The sequence below is a fragment of the Ochotona curzoniae genome, unplaced genomic scaffold (assembly GCF_017591425.1).
Source record: "Ochotona curzoniae isolate NIBS_2020 unplaced genomic scaffold, NIBS_Ocur_1.0 contig_1014, whole genome shotgun sequence".
Classification (NCBI taxonomy): Eukaryota; Metazoa; Chordata; class Mammalia; order Lagomorpha; family Ochotonidae; genus Ochotona; species Ochotona curzoniae.
This window is the reverse complement of record NW_024464920.1, coordinates 34,697,715-34,718,866: the sequence shown is the minus strand read 5'-3', so window position 1 is coordinate 34,718,866 and position 21,152 is coordinate 34,697,715. Positions and strand designations below refer to the sequence as shown.

The window sequence follows — 21,152 nt, the reverse complement described above, 5'->3', positions numbered from 1 at the left end:
GCATTAATTTGAGATGGCTTTCTAAAAAAATTTTTTTTCAGTACCTGAATATACAAGTAGAGAAAACATTTTCTCAATCAACTATGGTGGTAAACAAGGTTTTACCTGATAGCTTTAAGTTCTGATTTAAATTTGCTACATGATTCCATATTGCAGCAGAAGTGTATCTGCTGGAAAAATATGCTAATGGGGGCGATTAGTAAAAAGTCACAATGTACATAGTTGATATTCACAATTATGAGTCTGATTTATAAGATTATAATATTTTAAGGAATCAGAAATACAGGGATGTAGAAAACTAATGAAAATATGTAGAATATTTATAATTAGTGACTGCTAGGGTAGTGTGATTGCTTGGTTAACTTTCTGATCTTCTATTACAGAGGTAACTAAACTGAAGTTCTCATGCTATTGTGTAAATAAAATTTTACTGGATCCCAGCGAGGCTTTTTGTTTGGTGTGGTTTTAGTATTATCTTTGGTTTCTTTCGTCCTAAAGCTATGAAGTAGAGTAGTTGGAAGAGAGACCACATGGCCAAGGAAAGGCTAATAAATGTATTGTCTGATCCTTTTGAGAAAAGTGTTGCAAACTCTTGCTTTATGTCAGTGTTATAAAGGAGAGAACGTATTGCTGTTACTCCCGTGTGAAAGTAGCAGGACAGACTGCCTTGTGTGTCAGTATGAGCCTGGAGCACGCGCTTCGACATGAAAAGTGGAGCTGCAGGATCTCACAACCAGGTGGAATCTGAAAAATAAATAAGTCATGGATGCAGAAAATGCAAGCACAGTGCTTACCAGGGCTGAGGTTGGCTGGGAAATCAGTAAGAGGTTTTTGTGAAAGGGCCCAAAACGGCAGTTATGTAGGGTGCTACAGCCTGGAGTTCTAATTTCAAGCAAAATCATATAGTTATAAGATATGATTAATATTGTCTATATATATATACACATATATGTGTGTGTGTATATATATACTAGGTATTGGCTGAGAGTTGGTTTCTAGTGTTCTGGTAAGAAAAAGGAAAATAATATTTAACAAAAGCAAAGTGGTAACTGTGAGGAGATAGACTGATTTCTCAACAAAACCACATGACATTCATCTGATTGAAACCAATTCATTTCTATTAAAAACACACACAACAAAAATCTGTCATTCATAAAATGATAGATAGCACTAGTTTTGGAAGTACATTTAAATGACTTCATTCTTGGAGCTGACTTTGTGGGTTAAGCCGCCACAAGTAATGCCAACATCCTCCCTGGGCTCCAAACTGAGTCCTGGCTGTTTCACTTGTACTGTGGTTCCCTGCTCATGCACCTGGGAAAGAAGCAAAAGCTGGTCCCAGTACTTAAACCACTGCCGCCCATGCCATACAGGAGATCTGGATGGACTTCCAGGCCCTTGGCCTTTGGCCTGGTCCTACGCACGGCTAGTGCAGCTATTGGGAGAGTGAAAAAACACCTGGAAGATCTCTTTCTCTCTCTCTATCTTTCCCTCTCTTTTTGTAATTCTGCTGTTAAAATAAATCAATAAGTATCTAAAAATTAGCTTGATTCCATAAAACCATACAAATTTTCACTTTTAGATTTAGAAAAAGATACAGTCTGAGATAGTTCTCACATTCTCAGGTATGCAAAGTGGAAAAGTTCTAATATGTGCTTACTGCCTAGTCTCCATAATTCATCAGACTCAATACGTATTCTTTCTAAACGTTGCATAGAAAATAACGGAGTAAATCTTTTGGTATAAGAAAGTATTTTATTTAAAGAGGTGTCATTTTGATTTTCTTTGTTTAAGAAATAAAATCCAGATGACTTATTTTTTGACCGGTTCAGGTGGAAATTTTTGTATTAAAAAAAATACTTTCAGCTTTGAACCCATAAGATTCAACGTTATATTTCTTACCTCAAATGTTTCTGTGTATTTTTTGATATTGTGAATTTTAAAAAATGTTAAAAAAAATCCATAAGAATTTGTTGTCAAGAAGTACAGTGTTAATAAGTAGCGAAAGGTTTCAATTGTTTTTTTTTTTTTTTTCTTTTAAGGTTATTTCAGTTTCAATCAGAAGAGCAGAAATGCCACCGATGCCGAGTGGGCCCCCACTTTACCCACCTCCTGATGGGGGCTGGGGCTGGGTTGTGGTGGCAGCGGCTTTTATCTCCATTGGATTTTCATATGCATTCCCCAAAGCCGTCACAGTATTCTTCAAGGAAATTCAGGAAATATTCCACACAACCTACAGTGAAATAGCCTGGATCTCGTCCATTATGCTAGCCGTCATGTATGCTGGAGGTAAGGCTCCCTTACTGAGTGATGATCTGAGTTAAGAAAACCATTGCCTCATTTCACATTGTGGGGTCTTCTGTATTACCATCCTCATTTCACATCAGGTTCGCTTACCGCCACTCAAAAATATAATTGAAACTCAACTTTTCATGATTTTAATGGCCCTACATCTTGAACTATTCAATTCATTTTGAGTCTGAACAGTATTTGGTCACACAAGCCAACATTTTAGCAAATGTGATGTGGTTTTAGTTGAAAAAAAAAAAAGCTACACAATACTGTTGGATTCATTACCTCCTGTTGCTACAGGTAACTTCAGTTGCGGAATTTATAAGCCCAGAAAGTCTTCATGTTAAAGTAAAACTCTGACGTGTTATCATGTACACCCCGGACTTGCGCACATTTGTGTCATTGAAGTCATTCCTGCTCTCCACAGGACTCAGTAAACATGCTGTCTTGGTATTTAATGGTTGCCTGACCGTTATCTTGTTACATTCTGTGTTCAAGGGAGTGTATGGGTCAGGACATAATGAATACATCAAAATACCATCACCTTTCTGAAAGCTAGAGAGATTATTATATCAGTTTTCTTTCAATCAATTTCAACAGCAGACCAGATTGTTATGTGGATTTTTAACACATCATCATGTAAAATATACGGATTTTAGAGCTAACCTCTTCTCACCTGGATCTTGAAAGGATAGGTCTCCATTCGGTTTGTAAGAATTTCAAGACATAAACTTTCCAGTGTGTCACTGTATAAACAGGGGTAGTGAGGCTCTCACTGACGGGGATGTACCATTAGCAATGACATCCCTTGCTCGTCAGCATGTGTACTCCAGGGGCCTGATCCCGGGCAGGCTCTCTTAGTGTCCTTGCCACTGTCATACCATGACACGTGTGCTACCCTCATGACTGTTACTTGTCCTGTGGCATGAAAATAATTATTTAAGATATTCTTTCTTCATTATACTTCATAAGAAAAAAAAAATGATCCTGAAATATCCTTGTGTGTATGTGTTACTGTTGATATGTTTTCTACTTTGGGATTGTTTATCTACATTAATCCAACAACATCCCCCTTACTCTTTTGATTAGAATAGATTTATATTCAGTATCAAAAGTTATCTTTAAAATGCTGTTCATGCATGTCAATGAAAAATTTGTTTCTAAAATGCCTCTGGGGAATCACTTTGTCACTTTAAGGATGTGAGAGTATTGCTTGAAAATTTATTTATATATTTATTTATTTTACTTGATTTGAAAGGTAGTATGCGTGTGTGTGTGTGTGTATAAGAGAGAGAGAGAGAGAGAGAGAGAGAGAGAGAGAGAGAGAGAGATGTATGCCCAGTCCATTAGGTCACTTTTCAAATGTCTGTAACAATCAGGGTTGTGTCAGGCCAAAAGTGATTAGAACTCAATCCACGTCTCCAGAATGGGTGGCAGGTGTCTAACTGTTGGAGCCATCACCTGCTCATCCCAGAGTAGACCTTAGTGGGACAGTGGATGAAGAAGAGTCTGGAGACTCACCCCTAGGCACTCCAGTATGGGATGATGGTGCTTCAAGTAAAGATTTCTTAAACTCTACACCAAATCCCTGCCTGTGCAGTGATATTTTTTCATGTAAGCAGTTTCTATTGTTGCAGAATGTCTTGTTCTTCTATGCTGCACTTTAGGTACTCTTTGAACTTAAATCTCACAAGTCTTAATATCAAAGGAGTTCTTCCCTCTTAAGCACTCTGTAACAGACTCCTCTAGTGAATTGATACAGGTTCACTGAGTTTGAACTTCAGGTCCCATACACAATTTCCTGTTTAGTGGCTAGTTGATCAAATCCTAAGTAAAATAAAATTTTTAGGTAGTTTTCTAGTGAAGCCAAGTCTTATTTTAGTGGTTAATAAAATGGTTCAAAAACAAAATCAAGCTTCCACAGACCATCACAGAGTGATGGGTTTGAGTCCCAGCTGCCGATTCTGGCTTCCTGCTAACGTGTGCCCTGAGAGACAAGAAGCCAAGTCGGCCCTCACACTGGCCCAGTTATGGCTGTGCCCGGCATTTGAAGGGTGAATCAGCAGATGGGAGCTCTAAATATATCTGCCTGGGTTATGTCACTGTAAACGAAAATGCTTTATTTTAAAAATATTCAGATTATCCTTCTAATATTTAGAGGATCTTTGCTTATAGAAGCCTTTTAGATTGATGATTACAAAATAAATTCAGAGATGATGGGGTGAAAAGGCATATACTTGATTATGAATCATAAGGATTCCACCAAGCAACTGAACTATTTCGTTCACCATAATGCTAATTATATTAGCCTGGAGAACTTTTAAGATCTGGCAGACTCATTAGGGCTTAGCATGCACCCTATTAATCACTGCGGTGGGGTCACTGAGTAAGATGGAGCATGCTCTGAGTCCTGGCCTCCGATGTCAGGCCTGAAATCTCTTGTAGTAATTAGTTGGCATCTGAGCCGTGGCGGTAAGGTATTGTCTTCCATTCAGATGTCTGAATGAAAAAAAAAGAAAAAGAAGAACATTAATTAAGATATACAGGAAAGAGGCGAAAGAGTGAAAATTATGTTTATACCTTATTTCATCCTTAGGATAATGGCATTAAATTGTAGTGGCCCATCTGGCTGTCCATATGGTATCCTGGAGTTCTAAAAAATTTCAACAGAGAGGTCAGGCAGAGTGGCCACCCTATTAATAATGCAGTAAGTAGAGGTAGCATGCACGTTGTAGTTTAAACTCTGAGTCATCGAGGGATTTAGTTTGTAAACAGTGTGTTCAGATGATTGTCTTTCAGTGCAATGTTTGTCCTTGTTATTCCGTTGCAGGATGATTAGCTTCTAAGCATGGTTAGCCAAGTCACCACTGAATACAGATTTCTTGCTACCAATCGCTATATGAGTATCTCTTGTGATTTTTTCTGGTAATAACTGTTCTAGCTTGGAAGAATCACCCATTGTGGAGAGCAGAGTTGGCTTTGTCTCCATGGTAACTTATTCTTTTATGTGAGCTGTACCCGCCAGTTGTGCTACAGCAGGGCTGATGGTTTTCTGTTGGATCACTTTCCACGGGGATCAATCAACCATGAGAACTTTGGAGCTCACTTTATGGATGCCAAGAAGCAGAAGTTTTTAGCATAGCAGTTGAGTGCCCATAATATACCAAGTGCATACTTATATTCTTCTTTAACTTTGCATAAGTTTACCTTGCCTTGCCATTCTACTTTCTACTCTGAACATTTTTTCAGACTCGGGGAGATTATTAAATGCATTCACGTAGTAGCACATCTTACTGGCAATTGAAAGCTTGTTCCATTCCTGTGTTTGAAATAATAAGAGCTTTTATCATAGCTTTGCACAAACCACATTTAAGTGTTCCTGTGTATTTCTCAGCTTCCCTGCCCTTTGGTTGAGGCCAAGTGACCAATGCTGACCAGTGAAATGGGAGTGGAAGTGTGCAGTCAGCCCTGGACATCCGCTGGACTAGGCAGTGGGAGTTGCTGTGCATCTTCCGCTTCCCTCTTTTGCTGCTCTAATCTGCTTGCCTAAGACGTGGCTACAAGGGGAATGACCCATCTATGAGTTTGAACAGATAAACTTTGAGTTTCTGAGAACTTTTACATAGAAGCGCTACAATACCGTTACAAGCATGGAGGCTTTGTTTTATAGCTGCAGTGCAATTCTGTAAATTATTACATGGGGACGAGAACAGACTGAGAGATGCTTACAGTCAGTTTAGCTTACCGCACTTGTGTATGTGCTACATTGTCAGATATATGCAAGGGAGGAAGAGGGGAGTGTTAGTTTCCAAAGGGAGAAGGGGCTGTTAAGGTGATAGCAGGTCTGGTTTCATGGGCGAGATAGGCACATCACAAGAGAGAAGACAGCGGACGGTGCTCACCTTTGTCTGAAGAATTTAAGGAAAGAAGGCAGCAGAGATCAAGGGAAGACTGGAGAATGTGCACGCCACTACAGCTCTTCTAGGGAGCTGCTTCTTGAGAAATGATTGACAATGTAGTGCAAATTCTGTCTAAATACTATTTTCAATGGAAGATTTAAGGGCTTATATTGAAATTCTTTCTGATGGATCTATATGCCTTAGACAGTGAACCTGTCACTGATTTATAAAAATAATCTGTTTACTAACTGGTAACCTGGTAAGAATAGGAATTTGGTTCTTGGGTCTTTTCCTTCTTTTTGGCTAAAAATCCCTCCAAAATAGGTTATTTTATCAATATGTACTATATGCAGGTGCATTATGTTTGCAAATGAGAGAAACCTGATTCAAATGCCCTCGAGCCTGCAGGGAAATGTTCATGCATACAAATCAGAGGAATACAGAAACCAGTGTTTTCCAGGCCAAATAGCATCAGTGAGTCTATTGTTGTGGCGTATGGTTCTCTATCCTCTCTCTTTGGGTTTCTCCAGAGGTTGGTTAGCTTTGTGGCCTCAGCGTTGTGTCTCAGCTTCAGATTGGATGCAAGGCAGACTTTCCCTCTTCCCTAAGTTACATTCTGATAAATCCAAGGGCTCAGAACCCAGGATGCTTTGCATGTGCTCTGCAGGCCATGGACCGGCAGAGACAAGCCCTGCAGCCTCAGCTGAGTGTATTTCCTAAACATTAAGTTATCAGTTCCCCATGGAAGAGGATAGGGAGGATACCGAGGAGTGAAGCAGTAAGTCCGGACTGCTCTAATCTCTTTTAAGAAATGTGTATGTTGTTTTCCCCCTCCCCTCCCCAAACCGCGCCCCCCCCATGATGGATTCCTCCACCTTGTTGTATTACCACAGTTCAAATTCAGTTGAGATTCTTTCATTGCAAGCATCTACAAAGTATAGAGTCCAGCATCTTATTGTCAGATAAGTTCAACGGTTTCTTGGGGAGACCATCTCTGGCCTGAAGGTAGAGCTGACAGAGTATCATCCCAATCAATTAAAAGCCCTGACATTACATCAGTAACAATTTATAATGTAATGGAATTAGTTGACATGGTATCTAGTAACCAACATGTTAAAAGAGAGAGAGAAAAAAAAAGTGCAAGTTCTAAACCACATCCTATGACTTCTACATTGACATTTCAATTATTAGTTTATATACAACTGGGTTTTATACACTTTAAAATGGCTATAGATTACTATTCAGCTGTCTCATGTCTATTTTAATTTTAATATTTAGCAGTTTGTAGCGTTGAAGCATGATTTTGCAGAACCTGGATGTTTTTCGGGCAGTCCAACTCTATAGCTCTAACAAGACATATGTCAACAGTTTAGGTGAACAGTTTTAAGAGGAGAAATCTTCAATGCCCCAGTGAGGAGTAACTAATCTTTGTGTCCCACCCAGTGAGTTATAAGTGCATCCTCACTGCCCGTATCCTGTTTCTAAGCTTTCCTTGCTGTTCTCTGTGTATCTATTCTAGCTTTTTTTTTTTATTTGTTTGTTATTTTGTTTTGAGGGGTTTCTGGAGCGATCCTTATGGTCATTATGAGAGAGGGTGGGGACCCAAAGTCGGAACCAGGCAAGGACCAGAGAAAGCTGCTCTCCCTAGTCCTGAAGAAAGTTTACTGTTTTGTTTCTGCGGACCGCTCAGTGCTCCTGGTTGTCATTCCGATGACCTTGGATCCTGCAAGGCAGGATTTGGGCTTCTTCCATCCCATGTGGAGATCCAAATGGAGGTGGGTGACCTCAGAGTTCTCAGCCTCCGAAGGCACTCCAATTCCCTGTCTCATGTGTTCTCTAAGGACATCTGCCAGATGATGGTCTTGATAAGGGAATTCTAAGGAAAAGCCAAGTTGATGAGGGCACCCAATTTCAGCTTTCCAAACTACAAGCAGAATAAGCCTCTTTTCTCTAGCCATGACTCTAATGTGCATTTCAAACAGAAAACAGTGCTAGTGAAGTTACTTAAAGCTGAATGAGGAGGGTGAAGGATTAGCATGAAAAAGGAAAGGGGAGGGATATTTGGGTGACAAGAAACAAATGAAAGCTCCAGACAATTATGGAGAGTTCTTATGGCCCCAGATTAGATAAACATGCTTTACATCAAGTGTAGTGCGCGGACTAAAACATTGGAAGTGGTCCTGGGTCACGTATTATATGTTCACAAAACACTAGAGAAACAGAGTAAAAAATGCTTAAGGGTGAAGTGTTAGCCAGCCGGGGCTGCCATGGGGCCACACCCACAGGTACAGGCGGGAATCCACTGTGATGATGCTGGAAGGGAACCTGTCCAGCAAGGCCGCTGTTCTCTACAGACTGCCTTTTTCTGTGCCCACAGGTGCTTTGTATGCATTGTCTGTCTACCTCTGTCTCTCTCTCTTTCTCCATCCCTCTCTCTCTCTGTCTCTCTGTGTGTGTCTGTCTCTCTCTCCCTTTACTTGGATATCAGTTACAGAGACACAGGGCCCACTCTAACATTTCCTATGGCCTCCTTAAACTTAATTACCTCCTTAAACGTCCTGTCTCCACAGTCGTAGTGAGGGTTAGGAGTTCAAGAGCAGTTTGGAGGAATACAGTCAAGTGGAGGACAGGTACCAGGATCCCAGTTCTGAGTACTTGGCATTTTCAATCTGTAGATTTGTGATCCAGACTGTGCTGCATGGCGGTTACTGGCATTCTCATGGTAGTAAAGCTCTAACTACAAACGCTAAAGAAAGAAATACTAAACTGCTCCAGAGGACATGCAGGACTAGGCACCTGTGACACTCTAGTCCTGATGTGTTCATAAATGGAGCATTGCATGACCTTATTTCCTGTGTATTTTGGTTCAAGAAAACCTTATGTAATATATATGTGTTTTATTCACTAATGCTGAGATTATGACCAACAGCATCCGAGTGAAGCTGACCTCACACCTCTGTTTTCTCGCCGTGCACATGACAACTTTCTTGTCCTTAAGAACACTGACTAGTATTTCCGTGTAGTGCTTTGAAATATGTAAGCAGAAAAATCAGCAAGAAAAAGCACAGGGATTTAGAAAGGGAGCCATTACATAGACCATGACGCGCACGCTTAGGAGAAAGGAAGCAGGAAGGCAGATTGTCTGGCTTCACTTCAGCTGGGAACACACATTCAAATCTTTCATGCTTGGCACAGATCTGTCAATGACTGGCTTGCAGATTGAATTTGAGGTCGCAAATGCATTTTCGTTAGTAGGCAAATTTGAAACCGTAGAATCCTTGAGGAATGAGCATTGATCATACCCTATAACCTTTCCCTGACAGAATTATGATGTCCTCTGTATTGTATAAAAATATGTGTAATTATCCACTATTTCTGTTACCATTGTTTCATCTGCATAAGCGCAGACTAAATTGCATTAATGCTTATGGTCATTAGTTATCATTCCAGGATTTATTGAAATTTTTTGTCTTTATTGAAATTCGTAAAAGGCAAGTTTTCTTGGACTGTCATTCTGGCAGATGGGTAAGGCTGCTGTGTGTGACACTGGCACCTGTGTCACTGTGACACTGGATCAGGTCTTACCTGCTGCATGTCCAATCCAGCTTCGAATAATGGCCTGGGAAGAGCAGTGGAACATGATCCAAGTGTTTGGGTCCCCGCCTCCCGTGTGAAAGATGTAGATGGACTCGCTGGTCCCAGGCTTTGTCTGGAAAGTGAGCCAGTGGACAGATGAACTATTTCTTTTCTCTCTCTCTGCTGATCTAACTTTCAAATAAAATCAGCATTTTGTTTTCGTTTCTGTTCTGTGTTCGTGTCACCCATCACAGTTGGTGGTAGGGCTAGAGCACCTACGTGGAAGTACATTGTTAATTTTATAAGCATCCCAAGAAATGAATCTGCATTCTTGGGATGCTAAAAAAAAAGCAATGTCAATAAATAGATCCCTGATACACTGCAGATTCATCTCTTCTCTTTGGATGGTGAGTAGCAAATGTCTGCGAAGGAAATTTGGAGAACATCGTGGAAACATTATAATGTGAAAGCGATTTGGAATTTTAATTTTTTCATTTCTCCTCCATGTAATTCAATGTTTATCTCCATAACTTACATTGACAGAAAAACAAATAAATCATCTATAGACCAAAATCTCTGAAAGTTCCCTTTGGGTACCGTTAATCAGAAGGGAAAGAAAACATACAGTATGTGCAAAACGTTTGGGATTTTGTTCTCAGCTCGTGTAAACTGCAGGGATATTGATGGGCAGATGAAAGACTATGTGTTTTGGCAAAGAGAGGTTTTGAAATCTGTGGAGTACCAACAATGGATGGTTTCTTACTTGCCTGTTTGGCAAGAACCAGGCTGGTGAAACTGCTGTTGAACGAAGTCTTCCTCAATGACGCAGATTTGTCATCTGTCAAGGAGTTAACAGGGATCTGTAGACGGAAAACCCTTAAGCCTCCCTGTGTGTTCTGTGTCCCTCCCTAGCAGAAAAAAAAATTTCCCCCTGTATCAGAAATATTCACAGGCCTGCCTTTTAATGAGCTCACTCAGTGAGTCCTTGAACAATCACAAGTTGCCATTCACCTTCCAAATGCCTCTTAGGTGCCAAGAGTATTTAGTGATTAAATTAAAATACATGTAAAAATAGCTATGTAGAGTTATTTTGCCATTTTCAAATGAAGAAAAAAACAATTTTAATGAGTTAGTTCATACAGAATTATGTGTTTCACATGAATGCTGTAGCACATGATAAATATTACATATCTTTATAACAAGAACATAGCAGCTTATCTTGTGTCAAATGTGGTATTTCTTAGAAGTTAAATAAATCTTCGCAAAGGTGGCATACCTCCAACTTCTGAAAATTAGCTCCCATATTCGATCAAACACAACACACTGGAAGCCTCAGACAATCTACACATGTCCCTCCGACTTCTTTTCCTAACAGAGTGGTCTGGTCCCTGTGTGCTATAAACTTTGCAAAATATACAAAAGGGAGAGAAAAGGAAAGGTCTTTTGGCTTACTTCGTGTTTTAAGTTCACTTCTGTGATCTTTTATTTTGTCTGTTGAACTGCTTTTATTTTCTTAGGTTTATTGAATGAAACAAGTTTCTTAGCCACATATCACACACACACACACAAATTAGAAGTGCTTTTTCTTCTCTTTATGTGCTTTTAGCCATTCATTTTTGTTTAGAAGGGTCAATGTTAATGGTCAGAAAAACACATTTCAAATTATTTGAATTTATGTTTGCTTTCAGACAGCACTTTTTGTTGTTTCTCTAAGTCTGAAGATTTACTTACTACCGAATAACCGTACTATGCCCAAAATTAATTAAATACAGCAATACTAGCTTTATCTTAAGTGATACTTATACAGTATTCACAACATTTCAAAATTAAACTTTTCATTTCTTCACAGTGTTTTTAAAATAGGGATTTCATTTGCCTATTGGAAGACTATTTCATTTTCTCTGTTTGGAGTGTATAATCGTTGATGTTTAAGTGAAAAAAAAAAAAAACCAGTGTATTTTCCAAAAAAAATCCCAGCATATATTTCAAAAACAAACTTCCCCAAATTCTCCGATGTTAGTAACTGTGTTTTTGCTGAGTTCTGACATTTCCTTTCTCTGATTGCTTTCTAGGGGCATTACGTAGGGGACCATGGTGTAACAGAGGGATGAGATACGGCAGGTTTGGCCCGTGCTATCTGCTAGCTGAGTGTTTATTTTCTTTTTAAAAGATATGTATTGATTTATTTAAAAGGTATAGTTGTAGAGAATGAGAGGGAGATGAAGAGAGAGAGAGAGATTGAGAGAGATCGGAAGATCTTTCATTTGCTGGTTTACTTCCTTCAAATGGCTACAGCATCCAGAGCTGGGCTGGTGTGAAGCCAAGAGTCAGATTGTTCCAGGTGTTCCACCGGTGTGGCAGGGATCCAAGCACATAGGCCATCTTCTACTTTTCCCAGGCCATTAGCAGGGAACTGGATTGGAATATGAACTGCACCTAAGTAGGATGGCAGTACTGCAGATCATCTCTTTGTGTGATGTGCCACTGTGCCAGCCCCCTAGTTGACAAATTCTAGGACGATACTTATTACTTCTATACTTTAATTGCTTTTTCACAGAATATCCACGTTTACTTTTAATAATTATGTATTTATTTGGGGGGGGAGGAGGAGGCGGAGAAGAGAAATGCTGCCATAATCCTAGCCACTGGCTTACACCCTAAATGCCTGCAACAGTTGGTGCCAAATCCAAGAGTTAGAAACTCAACAGGTCTCATTTATGGATGCAAGGAATGCAATTACTTGAGCCATTATGTGTCGACTCAGGTGTCTTAAGAGAGAAGTTGGGGGTCTTAATTGCTATACAAAATGAAATCCCTGCCCTGTGTTTGTTTTTTATCAGTATATATCTCTGAACCGTGCTGATCAGTTTTAATTCCTCTACATGAGCGCAATAAGGAAGAGTAATATGAAAATTAGGGCAAAATCTCTTATCATCTAAACCATACAGCAAAGGAGATGTTTTAACATTGACTTTGTATAAACTGTCTTGAAAACAACAGTTCTCCAAAGACACATAGTAGGTACGTTTTGAAACATAAGTTCGGGAGGAGGAAAAAAATATCTCGTGATAATGCCTTCTTTGTCTTAAGTTTTCAACATAAAAAATAATAGGAAAGTAGGAGAAGGTGATCCAACGTGCTGTGACTCTAGGCATTGTTTGCCTACCTTCTGTTGAGGTTCTGCCTACGTGAGACAACTCAACGTTTTGCTCTGGCTTTGTATTCTGCCTTCTATATTGCCTGTTCTCCACCTGTGTTCTTTCTACTGCCGTTGTCTGAAAAAGCTGTCTGATGCAGTGATGCATAAATCACAGATTCCATTGTAATTACGTGGAGGCCACTGGGCCTGTGCTTTGCACCTTTTCCTGGGAATAGCCGTGTATTGTGTCTGAACAGATTTTAGCACAATATGTGCACGAAATGAGCAGCATCCTCCCTAACGTAATACAGCCAGGGCAAATTCAAAACAGAGAAGCTAAAAGGATTGGAAGCGCATAATCACAAGTGTATGTTTGGTTCTGAGGTAGAGAACACCACTTCTCGCCAGACACAAATCAGATTTTGTTTTTGCAGTGTGGAAATAGCAAATATAAAAGAGGTACAATAAGATAATATGGATTCCTGAAGGGTATGAATTATGTGAACAGGTGTGTTAACCTGTTCTGGAATATTGGAATTGTGGTGGGGAAGGAGAAGAAAACAACGTTCCAAAGAAGTTTGGAAAAGATTAATTTCAAAACATAAGGGAACAATAATGCTATATAATGTATAATCTCAATAAAAAATGAATTAAGCCAAATTTTAGCAGAATCAAATTTTAGGTAAATTCACTAGCGATTAGTGTAGATGTTGAAGGCAGCAGAGATATTCAATACACATTCCTTATCCATTGCTCCTTATTGGGGGTGTTGCCTTGTGGTTATGCTAACAATAAGACAGCACTGGCTATGAATAAGACAGTTCCTGTTCCTAGGAAATACTGGAGACAGGGGCTGGACTTGGGTCCAGCCAACCTTGAAGTTCATGTTGTTGTTTCCTTTTCTGTTTCAGGGATGCGTGATGGTCTCACTAGTATGCTTCCATTGACTTTTCTGGCCTTGCCTCTTCACTGCTCTGTTAAACAACCATATATTCCATGGCATCCCTCTCTTGTGGCATCATTTATTCATAAGAACATAGAATTGAAGCAACAGTATTTTCACCTCTGTCTGGAATTTTCTTATGTTAGAATGATTTGTGCATTTATAGTTAACTGAAATTTGAAAATGTGATACTCCTCCTTCTTCTACTTCTTCTTCATAAGCACACCTTCATGAATGTAGGTTGTTTTCTCTACATACGTTGTAGCATTGTGACGATATAATTAGTTCCCATGCTGATCGGAATACACAAGTGTTCCTCAATACAATGATTCTGTAGCATGTCTGGGAGGTTGGTTCCAGCATCCTCCTGTAGTTTTTGACATCTGTGGAGGTGCTATTCCCTAATATAAAATGGAACACTATTTGCCTATAAACTGCAAACTTCCTCCCGTATACTTTAAATCACCCCTTGAATATTTACAACAATATAGTATAAATGCTTTGTAAAATGATTAGACTGTGTTAAGGAATAATTTCAAGGAAGTGCTCAGCAACTATTGCTAACAACAACAACAACAACAACAAAACCTGTACATAGTGTAAATGCAATTTCATTTTGGAGTATTTTTGATCTCTGGCTCATAGAGTCCACAGATGATATACATATGGATTCAGAGGGGTGACTGCAAGTCATTTATTATTGAAGGGAATCGATAGTAGCAATTGAATTTCTTGTATCACTACAATGAAATAGTCGCTTAAATCACTACAATGAAGGTGAGTAGGGAGTCAGGTGAATCTGAGACACCTATTTCAAGTATCTCTTTGGCATGTTTCCTATCTTTTGTAAGATTTATTGTTCTTTCTACAAAGAGGAGAAAATTATAGACTCCATTGCTGATAATTACTGTCATAATTGTTTCTTTTTAAGTAGGTATCATTATTATTAGCAGTAGCATCAGCCTCCCATTCCCTCCTCACCCAGCCGCCAAGTTCTTGACCACCCTGTCTCCAAGAAAACTCTAACTCCCATTTATGCTCTTAAGCTTATTGCCAATAAATCTTAAAGCCTCAGTAATCTCAATTACTGTCCAACCAGCAGGTCCTGTCTTCCACCCACACTTTTCAGTACTGCAACTCTAATACTGCTCAGCCTGTCAGCGCTATCAACCTGCCACATTGATCACTGTTTTCCTAGTCCATCTTTATCCTCCTCACCCAGCTATACTGCAGATTCAATGACTGTCATTCCTTTGCATACTTTCTTAAGTTGCATGTATACTTTTTAAAATTATATTTCCCTTGATGCAACCAGTACTCTGGTTGAAGCTCGACACCTGTATGCTCAGTTCCTGTATGTTCACGAGTGAACTAACTGAAAATATATATATATATTCTACAGGGCTTTCTAATCTGATTCCCCTCATCACTTGTCATCTCAGGTGGAACCTTAAGCCTGCCTAGTTACCATACACTCTTCTCCATCCTCATCGCCCCTTCTGTCACACTCTGTTAGCCTTCTTCCAACCTCAGCCCCTTTGAACATCAGTTGAGTTCTATGGTAGCCCTGCATGGCCCTTCAGTGCTCCCCAGCTCTCCATGTAAACCTATGGGTGCTGTAGTCCCACAGAGGCGAGCCCACAAGTCCCCTACAGAAGCTGCCCTCAGATCCAGTTCTCCTGTGTTCTGTGGGGGGGCGGGGTCCTGTGCCCCAGCATGACACTGGGCTACCACCTGCTCCTGATACTTATGGGCAGGTACTACAGCCTGGCCTAGCCCCAACCTTTGCAAGCACTGGTGGGCAGCAGTTGATGCAATTTAGCCCAACCCAGGTCTCACAAGTGGGTGTGTGCCTTGGTCTAACCCAGACATGCTCTCCAGTTTTCCCTCTTTAAACTACTCCATCTCATCTCCCTCTCCTGTCTGTGAGTGCAGTGGTCCAGTCCGTGGAAGACTTCAGAAGTCATTTCTCCCCCGTCAAACATGCCCTCAGCTGCTCCCATTACAATATCCCCACCTTCCCCGCTTACATTTAAAAGAGAATAATAAGCAAATAGGCTGGCATACTGGCATGATTAACACAAATTAGGCATTAACCAGGCCCAGAATGCCAGCCAGATATTGGTTGCTTTGCTCCCAGCAGTATAAACTTGGTACAAGGAAGCCTAGGCAGTTGCCTACAGCTGGGGTAATAGCTGCATATTTGAAGGATAGGAACGCTTTCCCATCTTGGCAGATGAGTTTTATCTGAAAAAGACTTTCAGTAATGAGCCAGTCAAGAAATTCTGGGTGGGCCATCTGGCATGCTCGGAGAGTGGGCTTCCTCTGGAATCTTTAGGTCAGCTGGTCTTTTGCCTGCAGTAGTAAGTAGGCCTGTAGGGTTGAGTGTGAAGCCAGGCTTTCTTTGGGTGGACCTGTTGATTTGGGTCTGTAATGGGCTGAAACCTGGATCCATGGCGGGAATGGGAGAGCAGCCTGAAATCCAGTTCCCTAGAGGCTGATACAGTGCTGGTGTTTCTCTGAAACTCAAGCTTATGAGAACCGGACAGACACACTGACATGGGCCTGGTTCCAGAGACCATGGGACAGGCCTAGTCTCTGAACCTACAAACCTTGGCCTGGCACTAGGTAGGGTCTGAAACCTGAGACTTCAGTTCTAGATGTGACCCTGGTCCTGAGCTGCTGAACTAAAGCACCTAATGGTCTGGGAAAAGCAGCCGAAGATGGCCCAGGTCCCTGCGTCCCTGCCAAACAAGTGGGAGACCTGGACGAAGCTCCCGGTTCCTGGCTGAGGCCTCACTCAGCCCCAGCACTTGCAACCATTCAGGGAGTGAATTAGCACATGGAAGATTCTTCTTCCCACTACCCTCCCTCTTTGTCACTCTGGAATTCAAATAAGTAGGAAAATATTTTTAAAAAGACAAAGACATGATCCATAGGAAGGTATTTCATCTAATTAGAAAAAAAAAGGAGAAAAAATAACAAAAATATTAAAGCTGTGTGATATGAAGACAGAGCCACGCATTTCTTTGGTAGAAGTGGGAAGGAGTAGCACAAAGGTTTTTTTGGACAAGTGAATACAGGGTGCAAGAATAAAGCAAGATGTTCTGGCTGTTAAAGTGGTTTACAAATGTTTGCAAAGAATCAGCCTTGTAGTGGAAAGCTAGCAGAAATAGTTTTAAACTTATTTCCTTCAACTAACATGAACTATAGGCTGCCTAGGTACAAGACACTGCTTAAAATCACTCCTTGTGCCATTAAAAAGTGAAAATATGCAAATGAGCTCCTAACTTTTCCCATTACAAAGTTTTGAGACAGTGAAAAATTATTGGTTTATAACTGCTGTTCCCATTTGTATTTTTTTTTTTTTAATTTCAATGCCGTTCTTTCCTTTTAAGAAATGCTTTCCTACTTAGAGTTAGTGAACACTTCAGAAATGACCCTTTCTTATTCCTGAACGGGCATGCAGGTTACAAAACCTTAAGATGTGGACAAAGAGATCAAAACTACGCATGTGTCTGTCAAGTCTGCCCCACGTGAATGTGTGTCTGTGTGTAATTTTAAGTGTCGGGGATACCGCACCAACTCCGGAAGTACTCAGGCATGCTTTCCAAGACAGTTGCGCAGCAGAAAAGCCCGCACGCCGTGGAGGTGCGGGAGAGCTTCTCTTGGCCTCGCAACCACAGTAGGTTCCTGGTGTGCCTCTCTCGTTCTCCCACTGAAGATAAAGTGACAGTGGAATAAAGAGTAACCTGATAAAGCAGGGTAACTTTCCGCCTTTCACACCAGCCAAAGACTGTATCGGATGTCTTCACTGAAAGTTTAGTTGATTGTCATTGTTCTTTATCAGTTCTCAGGTATGGACTTGCGTAGACACAGGAAAAGAATAAATTCATCCAGATGTTTTTAGATAAACGATCATAGGAGTAGCTAATCTGAGGTCATACACATCTCCGCTTTGTATGTGTAGTACTTTATTTGAAAGAAGTGTAAGCAGACTTGCTGGAACCAGTTGGCTGCTTATGTCTGAAATGTGTGCCCAGCTGCGTGAGAGAACAGCACTGGAGTTTAAGACACCTGTTCAGTCTTACCAAACATTACTCACTAGTGAACGAAGTCACACAGAATGCTTTTATGAAAAGGAAGCATTTTAAATTTCTTGTATTTCTGATATTTGAATTTCTGGTATTTTCAGGATAGTTTCTTTAAAATTAAGCTATTTGTTTGGAATTTCTACTTTTTGGCATATCGCACTAATTTAAAGCCTCATGTATATTTCTTATCTGTTAAATGAAGATAACTGTTGGACAGTCATAGTGTGTGAAATTATAAAAAACAAAAAGTAGAATGTGTTTTCTGCCATCTGAACAATGGCTCTTAAAAAACAAAAAAAGGTGGCTATGGATACAGTGAATACCAGAATTTTCTTAAATTCTTATTGAGTGGATGCGTTCCTTCCACTTCACATGCTTATTTAATTGCGTAGATAAGGGATGACTCTTTGCCTGGATACTAACAGCAGTCGGTGATGAGGTTTGCCTGATTCCCTCACCATTGGCTATTTCATCATGAATCGGGAGGCATTTCCAACTCTGTAGATTTTACTGTCATTTAAAGAAGAGCTTCCCCAGTAACTGTTGTTTGGTCTAGACTGCGCTCCACAGTGGAGCCTCTGAGCGCAATACCTGACCACGCCCTAATTCCAGCTTCTTGCTAATGCAGCAGTGACGATCCTACTGGCTGAACTTGCTTCCCTCGCAAGGGAGATCTAAATTCAGTCATGGGTTTGTGGTTCTAGTTCCAGCCCCATCCTGTTTCTATCTCTGTTTATTGCTCTGCTTATTTTCAATTTCTTGGAAATGGAAAATAAATACAGACATTAACAAGAGAAGTAACTTTCCTCAGCCGTGTTTCACAATGAAATATATTATAGATGTAAAATTTCTATACAGCTTTATTGCACTCTGAGTAATGCCAGGAGTCTTTTGAAAAGTATACCGAGGAAATATAAGCTATATGCTAATTGCCGTTATTGTACTACTTACTGAATAATAAATGCCTTTATTTTTCAGTATGTTTTAACCTTTCAATAAATATAAAGCTTTATCTCCTTACCATCCTTGGATTTGTTTGATCAAGCTACTATTTTTTTTAATATTCTTTGATTAATCCATTTCTTAGCCTTACTCTGAGCTTTCATTTGTTTCTCCCTGAACTGCCGTCTTACATCTTATTATGATCATTTACTTTTTGAGCATTGACAGTTTACCTGGCACTGTTCAAAACACCGAATTTTCTTTTCAGGGAGAGGGGCCTAAATTTGCAACATTGTGTTCTGTGTGATCTCAGCAGGCCACAGAATTCATGTTCATTGGACTAAACCGTCCCCATCAAGTTCAGGATACGAAGAAGGGATCAAAGTGAAAAGCCAGTGCTTAGAATTCAGAAATATGTTTTAGCCTCACTCTCACTTTTCTCCTGACCGTGTTTAAAGTTGTGCAGTTGAGCTGAAGATTGAGTACCTGTGATCAATGAGTTGCCTTAGACGTTCAAATGATCAGAATGCTTCTCTCAGTTCCCCTGACAGTTGTGCCGAAAATCAAAGTAACTTGAAATTCCTTTGTCAGATGTCTGGAACATAAGGTATGATGGTTCTTTACGGGCAGTTAAGATGTGTATGTGCAATCAGTCGATATTTCATTTTATTTTGAGTGTTTATTTATTTGAGAAGCAAGAGAGAGAAAGTTCTTATGCCCTGGTGCACTCCCCCAGGTGGAGGCTAGGAACAAGTTCCCAAGTCAGGTCTCTAGCTGTGGGGCAGGGATGCGCCGCCTTGAGCTGTCAGAGATGCAGTGGCAGGTGGCTGGAGTCAGGAGCTACAGTGGAGAGAGGAAGCAAGAACGGATATTTAGGGCTTTCATCACTGCAGTCTCATCATAGAGGGTAGGTCCTGGAGTAGGGAGAAAACAGGAGTTTGAGAGTACAGGAAGAGGTGTGTGTGTGTGTGTGTGTGTGTGTGTGTGTGCGTGCGTGTGCGCGCGTGTGTGTGTGTGTACTAGCAGCAGGGTACTGTCAAGATTCCACTTGAATTTAATCATGAGACTAAACACACCATTCAGTAAAGGTTTGTGATCCACTTGAGCAATTGTGAGGTCTTCAGGATCAGTGCGGGTTAGTTGAGCCAGTTCATCCACTGCTTTCACCAGTGCACTAGCATGAAACCAGATAGGAAGTGGAGAAGCCAGGACTGGAGCCAGGGCTAGGATAGGGTGTGCGAGTGAAGGCAGCAGCTGAGCCTGATGTGGCACAGTGCTGTTACTTGGAGTACAATCTCACATACAGGCTTTAGTTCTTTATCATACCTATGGGAACAAAAGCTTTTATGGTTCAGCTTTCTCTACAAGAAACTCAACCCTACTTCCCTTCTTAATTTTGATATAACAAAGATATTTACTAGTCATGTTTCTGTGATTTTTTAAATGGTCATATAACACAATGATTCTGTACTAGTGAGCAGATTTTCATTAATTTATGGCTTAAATGAATGTATTTGCGACTCAAATTTGTTTGAACACACATAGGCATGTAGAGTGACAACTCTGGAAAGACTAAGCGCGGCTTGAAATAGTGTGGTGAAGCTTGCTGCTAATCGGCCTCACTTTGCGCTCTGCGTGGTGCTGTACGTAGGAAGAGATTTATTCTTTTGCATCGGTGAAAATTGTGATGCATTCCCTTTTACATTTTCCAAGTCGTCTACAAGCCGGCACATCTATAGAAGGTTGTTCTCTCTCTGTAAAGCCTCATAGACCAAAAAGAACTCAATGTTCATTTGATTTACTTAGACAGTGATAGAACTGCCTTAGTAGAGTGGGCTCTGTAAAGTTAGACGTAGCCAGGAAACAGAGACCCGACAGTTTCCCAAGTTTGCCCTCTCTCTGCAGTCATAGCTAATATGTGGGATGTGTGTTAGCATTTTGAGTACATATTTGATTTACTGTTATTTTGTAATGATTGAGTAAAAACACAGATAAAAATCTTCTTTACGCACCTCCGTGCCAGCATGATTTTGCAAAACAGAAGGTGTCAGATCGTGGACCGATTTGTTAAAGGGTTGGCTTGGCGTAAGAGCACACTTATAAAATGCATTTGTTGATTGTGCCATTCATTCTGATGGTGGAAAACCCATCCCTAATGTTGCCAACTTGAGGGAGACCCACACGCTTATTGTTTAGTTTCTTAAAATTCAGCTTGAACTTTGCTTTCTTTGATTCCAACAGTAAGAGCCACTGCACATTCCCTGTAC

The 21,152-nt window shown here is 40.4% G+C and overlaps 1 protein-coding gene across 4 annotated transcripts in view; it reads left to right on the top strand.

The window, feature by feature from the left end:
• Window positions 1–21,152, top strand: part of SLC16A7 (solute carrier family 16 member 7) — a 139,054-nt gene that overhangs the window by 82,331 nt on the left and 35,571 nt on the right. For all 4 annotated transcript variants that reach the window (XR_005884139.1, XM_040982757.1, XM_040982734.1 and 1 more), the window contains one exon: window positions 2,043–2,289. Coding sequence is in view for 3 of the 4 variants with exons in the window: in XM_040982757.1 (XP_040838691.1) it covers window positions 2,073–2,289 (217 nt within the window). In the remaining variant the exon portion in view is untranslated. The remainder of the gene's footprint in view (window positions 1–2,042; window positions 2,290–21,152) is intronic.